The following is a 9044-nucleotide window of genomic DNA, read 5'->3' as shown; positions in this document are numbered from 1 at the left end:
AATATAATATTTATTTGGGTTCTTTTTGTGTAATTTTCTGTCAAACGATTAAATTCGGTTCGGTTATCCAATTTTCTAAAAATGTGGACCGTATCCGAACCAATTCAATATCAAAGTTAACGGTTTGGTTAACCGAATGGTTAAAATGCACAGTTTTTGCCTCGGTTTATTGTTTTCAATACCCCTAGTTAGGAGTCAACAAAGCTCCGGCTAAGTTCGGGTCGAATCTGGTCAATTCGGGTTTTGGAACACATTGGGATGCTGTCGTTCGAGTGAATTTCGAGTCTCGGGTTAGTATTTTTTGATCGGGGCAATTGGATCAGGTTGATTGGTCATTTTCAGGTTTACAATAATTCGGTTTCGAAGTGGGGGGAAAATTGGATCAGGTTCGGGTAATTTTCGGATATATTATTATCAAGTTCTTTAATGATAATTGTTAGTTTGCAACAATTAACATTCGAGTGGAGTCATATTTGTTCGTGTCAATTCGGGTTATGGGTCATGCTCGGGTCAACATTTCAGGTATCTAGTCAGGTACAAGTTTGTCATTCAGGTCGAGTTGATTTTACCCGGTATAGGCTCCGTTTGGCAACACAAATATGTTAGCTTATTTCAACATAGTAGCTTATTTGACCAAAATTTCAGCTATCTTATTATTTTGTAAGTGTTTAGTAAGAGTAGCTTATTTACCAAATAAGTTATCGAAAATGAAAAGCTATCTAGGGTACGAGGGTAGCGTGTGAGAAATAAGTTACAATAGTTGTTTTTATTTATTTTCCTTTTTTTTTATACATTCAAATTTGTAATATTAAATAATTATTATGGTTATTTTATCAAAAGTCAGCTATCTTTCCAACTAGTTCGTCAAACATTTTTTTTACATAATCAACTTCCTTATCAGTCCCTAATATTCCGCTACCTTATCGTTACAAAATACGTTGTACATTCTAATTAGGTTTTCAGTTCAGCTAATTTACCAAATCAATACTATATATTAAATTCAGAAACCAAGGGACTTCAATGTAATTAAAGAAAGTTATACAAATTAATTATACTATATAGTTTTAAATCAATAGCACCGTGTGATGGACCCGATTAAGGGATTTCAATGCAAATATTATATAGTTTGGGTTAAAATTAAATTATATAGAAGCTTGGTAATTTTCCTAAACATGGCCAATTTCTTTAAAATAAAATAATTAATTAAGATGGTCAATTTCCTTAAAATAAAATAATTAATTACTATAAACATGCACATTTATGGTATTAGTTATTATCATCATAAAACTATATATTAAATTTAAAATCTATGCAATTTTATTAAACTTTATAGTTTATTAGATGTATAGATATGTTAATTATTTAACATACAAAAATATAATAAGTAGGTTATAAATAATTCAAGTTAGATTCCATAATATATAATATTGCATAATTCTTTCGATATGATTTAATGCATATATGTAATATATTTATATAAATATATAATTCTCTTAAAATTGCATGCCTAAGTAGTAAAAGTAATTTCGTCAGTAAAGAAAAGAATTGTAGTAACATTGGATATAGTTATATGATAATAATCACTCATTTGAATAGTAAAAGTAACAATATTATCAACGAGATCAGTGAGAGTGGTAGAAACAACAACGGGAGTGGTGAAATCCCCTATTTACTAAATGAATAGGTGAACTCCAAAATTTTCCCTCCAAAAAGCATCTTTTTAAATAAGGAAAGTATTGATAATTTAATTATATTCACTAAATAAGGTAATTAGTAATTATAATGTATTTCATTATATAATTTTTTTCATTTAATATTAACTTTTTCATCAAATTTTATGATTTTCACTAAACACTAAACTATAATATTTTAATTAAAATATAAATATTATAAAGCTATAAACTATTAAATCTTTTATTGATGTTATTATTTGAGAATGACTTGACTCATATTATGTATAAACAAAACTATAAATCGTTTTGATTACTTACATGACAAAAACAAATGAGAGAATTAATAAATTGGAATCATTAGCTTTGTGGTATAAAAAATGTTTTTAAAAAATACATTTGAGCATGTTATGCAATTCTCTTTGAATAATTTTCAGTTTTAATTTTTATTTTCCTCGAAAAAATATATAATAACGAGAAAATGAACAATTAATTAAATACCATTATTATTTTGAAGTTCAATTTTACTCGGTTTTCTTGAATAATTTTACTGATTCAATTTTTTTCTTATATCAAAATATAATGACATGAAATATGAAAAATTAGTGAGGTATTACTTTAGCATTATTAAGTAATATAAAAGTAAAAACTCTATAAATACCGCGCATTTATGAGCGGGATCTAAACTAGTAATCAATATTAATGCGCCAATAGTGAAAGTAACAATAATTACGACGGGAGTAGTGAAATTATCAATATTAATGCGGCAGTAGTGACAATAACAATAATTACGGCGGAGTAGTGAAAGTAACAATGATTACGGACAAGTAATGAAATGTTATTATTATTATTGTTTCATTAATAAGAGTAAAATATTAATAGCGGGAGTAGTGAATTTGTCTCAAAATTTATTTCATCGTAATTTTAGGATATGTTATAAAAAAATATATTAATAATAAATTTATGGGTTATGCAACTTTACGTAATTTTATTTAATGAAAAAAAAATTTAATGGTAAGTAGAGGTAACCCGGACGAAGCCGGGCACCAATACTAGTAAGGCATATAAATGAATTTGTGTTACACGAGTATCAATCATTTGCGATGAGTTAAGTATTATCCATGTAATAAAATAGATAAAGAAAAAAAAGCAGAATATTTAAGGAGTAGCAATTTATTTTATTTTATCTATCCACATAAAATAATACCTAACCCGTAAACTTGGAGAAAAAGGAACATATATCGGATGTACTACCTCTAACTTCTTGGCTTTTTGAGCATATATGTATTTTTTTTGAGTTTATGACCTAAAATTTTATTTGTTTTTGAGCATGTGTATTTTTTTGAGTATATTAAACTTTATAAGTTAGATTATAATATTTTTTCCGTCAAAACTCAAATTTAACTAAACTTATATGTAATGTTTTTGAGTTTTATTGCATATTTTTAGAGCTTAATGTTGGAGTGAATAAACTCAAAAAATTCATAGTGAAACTTAAAAACTTTAAAACAAAACTCAAAAACTTTATTATAATGCTCAAAAACTATAGAATTGGATGTAGTACATCAGATGTATAATCCACCTACTGGTAAACTTGTGAAGGATATGTTTTTTTTTTGTCTAAACCATCCGGTAATCCGAACCACATTGGGCCGACTAATCCGGATTTCAGGGTGTGTCTAAGGATTACGGTATTTAAACCCCTCCCAATCGCAGTTGGGGGGATCGATCCACAGACCTCCCTACCAAGCACAGCCCCATACTATCACTGCGCCAACCAACGATTGGTACTTGTGAAGGATATGTAAATCATAACGGAGACCTGCTCTAAAATAAAATCCGAATATACGCTCTCAATTTCCTCCGACATTTGACATTTCCCCGCTGCCCTTTCCCACCTTCCACTCCATCTTCTTCCTCCCACACTTTCAAAAATAATAATTCCCAAATTAATTTTTGACTTCACCAAACAAATTAACAAATAAAATCCCTTTTTGTCTTTCTTCCTCAATTTATATGTATATATACCTTCACCATTACTCTTCTTCTCCCTTAAATTTTCCCTTTATCTCTCTTCATTGATCTCTGAAACCTCCTTATTTATCATACCATTTAACAATGGCGTACATAATTTAATCGTCCTAAAATACCCTTTTAATTTCTCAACACCCTCTTTCATAAAGTTCCAATCTTTGGTTGTTTTTGTATACCCATTTCCATTTTTCATCAATTTCAATCATCTTTTTTGTTCATAATTGTGTAATTTCACATTTTGGAGGTGGGATTTTTCTCTCGCCTCCGTTTAATCAACAATGGAGTACATAATCGATGGTGAATCATACTTTATTTTACTCAGAATTTCATTAATTTGTTTGGGTATTTGTTTGATTTCATTATGTAAAAGGAAAAGAATTCAGATTAATTTTAAACTTAAGAAGAAAAGGGAGGTTGCAAGTACTGCATGGAGGAATGAAGAGAGACTTCATAAACTTAGATGTACAGTTAAGAACTATGATTGGGGTAGAATTGGGTCAAATACTCAAGTTTATAGATTACATAAAGCTAATTTTGGGGGAAATGTTGATCCAAACAAACCCTATGCTGAATTATGGATGGGTACTCATGCTTCTGGTTCATCTTATGTTGTTAGAAGTGATGGAATTTCGGTTAATAATCCTGGTGAAACTCTTAAAAAATTGATTGAAAATCATCCTTATGTTCTTGGTGATAAGGTTTTGGAGAAGTGGGGTTCTGATCTACCTTTCTTGTTTAAGGTAATTATTTGTTGTTGCTTTGATTTTTCATAGTTTGAATGTTTGAATGTTTCAATCTTTAGTGTAGTTTGTGTGTAGGATTATAGGAGAATTGGACATACAATTTGGTTGCTTAAGTTGATTGTTTCTTGTAGTTTGATGTGAGTTGGTTATGTTTGTTATCTATGCCGCTCGGACTTGGTTAGAAGTATCTGACACCGGTGCGTATCCAAGTGTCGGATTCCTCTATTTTATGAAAACAATTCATGTTTTGGTCTAGAATGAAGTGTCTGAGTGTCCGACACGGGTGCACGGGGTAATATGGAAGAGTCCGAGCAACATTTTGTTATTGAGTTTTCAGCTTAAATTACTCAAAATCTTGTAATCTCGACCCGTTTTATGATTAGAGCTGCCTTGAGCCCAGTTTTTGCTTTGTTATCGCGTTTTAGAGGTATTTGGAGCGGCTAGCGGCTTGTATGGTTGTTATTGACTCATTACTTATTGGGTGCTTTCATGATTAAATTGTGAAGTAGTAGCATTCTTGGTATATGGCTAGTTAGAAGTGACTAATTTGAAGAGGTGCTGGTTTTGATCATGTGATATAGGTGTTATCAGTTGCAAAGCCATTGTCAATACAAGCTCACCCTTGCAAACAGTTAGCGAAAACTTTGCATTTGAAGTATCCTAAGGTCTACAAGGATGCGAATCATAAACCAGAAATGGCTCTTGCTATAACCAAGTTCGAAATCCTGTGTGGATTTGTTGGTATTGAGGTGAGACACCAATCCATTATTGGTTTCTTCGTATTGTTTCCTGAGCTAGTATTCAGTTGCTTTGAGTTGCTTTCGTTTCTTGTAATGTTTGCATGTGTCCAATAGCATTTCAAAATATTTGGTCGCAAAATAAGTCACTTGAATGTTAGGAAGTTACTTTGTTTGTATGATGGAGCATTCTTCCGATTCAGCCTTCTTTGATCATAAATACCAATCTAAGGAGGTTTTACATAAGCATCATAGTAAAATCACGTTATTTTTACCTCAAAAACCTACTACGGAGTATGTTTTTGTAAAATCACCTTACAGGAGTCTTTGTGGAGTTTGATAGTTTGCGGTAAAACTCAAGTTATATTGTTAGGACACTTTTGGTCTTACTCGCTACTTTTTTTTTTTTTCCCCCTGAAATAGAAGAATAATTTCATTAATAGAACGCCATACGGCACTTACAAAGAATAACTGTAATCGATAACGAATCTATTAGAAACCAAAGAAAAATAAATTTCTTGTATACTAGGGATCTCAAACAATGATCTGACAATTCGGCTCGGCCTCGTATCGCTATCTTCATGCAACTTTTGATGAGGGGATAAATTGTAAAAGGAAAAATACCTCCTACTAGTTCCATAGATCGTTGACAAATAACTTGTATCCATTGAAGTAATGTGCGACGAACCATCAACGAATTACTCTTGTCTATATTTTGATTGAAACGGATTAACTGGAAAATCCCCGAAATAAAGGACAGAAAAAACTGAAAAATGATTCTCCCAAAAAAGAGACTTTTATTGATTAGATGATAGATACGCATACTATTAATTGAAAGATGAAGAGCCCCGAATTTGATGGATGGAGGCTAGGGTTTTTTCAGAGAGTTACTGGCTACTTTTTGTTGCTTACATTTTGATCTTTAACGTCATTTTTCTCTTCAGTTGTATGATTTTGGCCTGTTTATATTGTTTTGGTTTATGTGGCTAATTGATTGTTTCACCTCTTGTATTTCTAATAAACGGCTGCAAGTTGAAATGTGCAATATGCTAATTGTTTGCTCGCTTTCTGTTATAGGATCTTCAAAAGACTCTGAAAAGTGTTCCCGAAATTTCACAGTTGGTAGGTTCCGTGATTGTTGACGGTATTGCAAATATCACCCCTCAAGATGGGGAAGAGAACGTGAAAGCTGCTTTGAGACAATTATTTACACAAATTATGTCTGCAAGTAGCCATGTAATTGCTGAGGTGTTGTCTCAATTGATAAGTCGCTTGAGGAAGAAGGAAAACGTAAGATTCTGTAAATGATGTTTTTTTTTTGTTACAATCCAGTTAATACCACTATATCATGGTTAGTTCTAGTGAACAGTCACAGTAAATAATTGCATTGCAAAAGCACAGGAACTCTATTAACTGAAAATGAGAAACAATCTGATATATTTTTTGTCCGTACTCGCAAATACCAACATTTATCTCCCACTAAAACTTTTATCGCGTAAAGTTTTGTTCTTATAGGTCATTTATTTTAACTTTTTCATGATTGAGTAGACTTGCACTCTTCAGAAAATACGCTCAAGAAAAAAAATTATCTTTCCTAATTGTCGTCTTTTGGATGAATTTCAGTTGACATCTGAGGAAAAGTTGGTTCTGCGGCTTGAAGAGCAGTATCCGGGAGACGTAGGCGTACTAGCAGCCTTCCTTATGAACTTTGTGACACTTAATCCTGGTGAAGCATTGTGCTTGGGGGCTAATGAACTCCATGCTTATGTTTCTGGCGAATGTATTGAGTGCATGGCGACTTCAGATAATGTCGTTCGAGCTGGTTTGACCCCAAAGCAGAGAGATGTTCAGACACTCTGTGAAATGCTTACTTACAAACAGGTAAATCTATGATTTGGTGTACTTAATTCATACCTAATTCATGTTGATACTACTCACCACAACAACTTTATCCACTCCATAGCAACACACAACTTGAAACTTAAATACTCTGGAATGGACATATTAACTGATCTATTTTATCGGTGTAAAAGAAGGCACACGGGCAATTTTGGCGCTAACGTGTTTCAGACCCATGCCATGAGTAGCATCACTAGATGACTTTACCAGCTTAGACATTTGCATTAGCCGAATTATATGAAATAGCATACACTTGTTGGATGATTGCTCAAGACCTGCTCTTTTTAACTGCTCAAGTCTCCATGTTAAACACATCAGTGAAATAGTATATGTTGTAAACACACAGTGAATTCTATTTTTCAAAAATCTGATTTATTATCTCTGTAAGACATGTTCGGTTTATAATCATCCTCCCCCCACCCCCACACCTTCCACATACAAGAGCCTTTGAAGCGTTGGGGTAACTTAATAACTGAAATAATTGTTTTTTGCAGGGCTGTCCTGAAATTCTTAGGGGTTTCAACGTCGAAGGCACGGATGGATGTGCAAAGAGGTATCGTCCTCCATTTGAGGAGTTTGAGGTTGATCATTGTGAACTCACGGAATCAAGAACAATCTCGTTTCCGTCAGTTGCTGGTCCGTCCCTATTTTTGGTTACTCAAGGGACTGGAACAATACAAGCAGGTTTCTCTGTCGAGAAGGTCAGGGAAGGTGACGTTTTATTCGCACCAGCCAATTCTAAGTTGAGCATTTCATCTGATACCCGGCTGGAACTCTACAGAGCTGGTGTGAATAGCAAGTTTTTGTGAACCAACCAGGCAACCATTTGGTTGAATATTCCATACTTGATGCTGATGCTATTGGGTACCAGCAGGCAGCAGGCAGCAGGCAGCAGGCAGCAAATCGATGTGTTTATATAAGTTTACTATATACCATTTGTTGATTTAGCGAAAGAAACGTATACTTACTACACAAGAAAGAGTGTATAGAAATCAGTAAGAGAAATCTATTTTATCTGTACTTGCTGTTCTCAGATTTCTTTTGAATTTTTCAACTGATTGACCGATTCCTACAACTATTAATTTGCTCGTGACGGAAAGGTCTTAACAAGCTGAACAATTCCACAAAAAGAAAATATACGAGTAAGGAAAATATTGAAAAATAAAAGATATGGTGGAGTAAGGAAACTATTGAAAAATCAACTTTCCACGAGTTGGGTACAAAGATCTCGTGTACAAAGAAGACCTGTTTTACATGTAAAACCGTTGTATACAAGTACAGTTTACTGTCGGTGTTATATAGAAGTAATGTTGGCCGTCGGCAAGAGCTAGTCAGATTCTTGAATCCAATCAGCTGTCATATGAAATCTTGTACTGGTCAATGATTACTACGTGATTAAAAATGATTTATAATAAATTAAAAATTGACAATCAACATCAACAGTTCAACACTAACAACTAATTCATTCATGTTCTAACAATTTGATTGCGTATTCTTCCTTGAACACGTTTTAGTTAGTTGCCTCCATTTTGTACTTTACCAAGACTACAAGCTTTCAACGTTGGATTATAACTTACTACTGCCTTACTGGATTCCCATTCATATCATTTATTTATCAACGTCTTTTTGTTCTCTCAATGGTCTTAACAAAATGAGTTAAGGCATTCATGATTTCGGTTTGTTTAGGAAAACTGTTCCGTTTTTTTCCGTCAATATTTGAAAAAAGTTGTTTAATTCCTAATAATTAAACTGAGAGTAAGTCTCCTGGAGAGACAGTCTCTTAATAAGTTTTATTGAGAGACCATTGTACAATTTTAAGAAAAGGTGGTACTAAAGGTAATAAAATAGGTACAAATCATGATTAATGATTAAATGGGTACATTTATTATGTAAATAGCTACGAAATTACTATGTCACGGTCAACAATAAAAGAGGTACGAAATACAAATAAAAGGGTACGA

General features: G+C 32.7%; 1 protein-coding gene across 1 annotated transcript; it reads left to right on the top strand.

Moving 5' to 3' along the window:
• The first annotated feature begins 3530 nt into the window (after positions 1 to 3530).
• LOC141643162 (mannose-6-phosphate isomerase 1-like) lies at positions 3531 to 8103 on the top strand. The gene is made up of 5 exons (XM_074452203.1): positions 3531 to 4444; positions 5029 to 5196; positions 6262 to 6474; positions 6808 to 7065; positions 7578 to 8103. Exons 1-5 carry the CDS (start codon positions 3983 to 3985, stop codon positions 7890 to 7892), a joined length of 1416 nt encoding a protein of 471 aa, XP_074308304.1. The 5' UTR covers positions 3531 to 3982; the 3' UTR covers positions 7893 to 8103.
• Positions 8104 to 9044: the final 941 nt, after the last annotated feature.

Source organism: Silene latifolia, chromosome 2 (assembly GCF_048544455.1).
Source record: "Silene latifolia isolate original U9 population chromosome 2, ASM4854445v1, whole genome shotgun sequence".
NCBI lineage: Eukaryota > Viridiplantae > Streptophyta > Magnoliopsida > Caryophyllales > Caryophyllaceae > Silene > Silene latifolia.
The sequence above is the reverse complement of the archived record's forward strand: the minus strand, read 5'-3'. Positions and strand labels throughout refer to the sequence as shown.